This window comes from Corvus brachyrhynchos, unplaced genomic scaffold (assembly GCF_000691975.1).
Source record: "Corvus brachyrhynchos isolate BGI_N302 unplaced genomic scaffold, ASM69197v1 scaffold47, whole genome shotgun sequence".
NCBI classification, from domain to species: Eukaryota; Metazoa; Chordata; class Aves; order Passeriformes; family Corvidae; genus Corvus; species Corvus brachyrhynchos.
This window is the reverse complement of record NW_008239292.1, coordinates 707,707-708,294: the sequence shown is the minus strand read 5'-3', so window position 1 is coordinate 708,294 and position 588 is coordinate 707,707. Positions and strand designations below refer to the sequence as shown.

Below are 588 nucleotides of genomic sequence, written 5' to 3'. Positions count from 1 at the left end.
AAAATTATCAAATATTTACAAACGACACAAAAAAAAAACAACCAAAAAAACCAAAAATCAACGAATAAATAGAGGCGCTCCTTAAAAAACCCCTCCCACCCCTTTCACCCCCGTTTCCCCCCGCTCATCCCACGCCTTCCCCCTCATCCATCGGTGGCCAGGATGACCACGGCCCCAAAGATGCCGACGTTTTGGCCGATGAGCTTCATCTGGTTCCAGAACTCGACGCGGCGCAGGGCGTGCCAGTAGCCCAGGTTGCCGTCGATGAGCAGGATGGCCAGGGGCAGCAGCACGGCCAGCACCTGCGCCGCCGTCCGCACGTAGTAGCCCGACAGGAAGGCCAGTGCCAGCAGCCCGTAGAGCAGGAACAGCAGCTGCAGGGCCAGCTCCCCTCCGAGCAGGTGGTCCAGGTAGGCCAGGCGGTCCTCGGTGCTGTGCTGCAGCGAGTAGGCCTGAGGGACAACGGGGGGGACAACGGGGCACTGGGGACGCTGGCGGCAGGGCTGTGCTCCGGGGCGATGGGGACGGAGCGCGGTGGCACCGGTGCCCATGGCAGCACTCGTCCCACGTGTCTGCCCCAGGGACAAC

General features: G+C 62.2%; 1 protein-coding gene across 1 annotated transcript; it reads right to left on the bottom strand.

The window, feature by feature from the left end:
- Positions 1–6: 6 nt before the first annotated feature.
- On the bottom strand, positions 7–582 carry TMEM101 (transmembrane protein 101). Its single transcript, XM_008638503.2, has one exon. The coding sequence runs from the start codon at positions 549–551 to the stop codon at positions 144–146; it is 408 nt and encodes a 135-aa protein (XP_008636725.1). The 5' UTR covers positions 552–582; the 3' UTR covers positions 7–143.
- Positions 583–588: the final 6 nt, after the last annotated feature.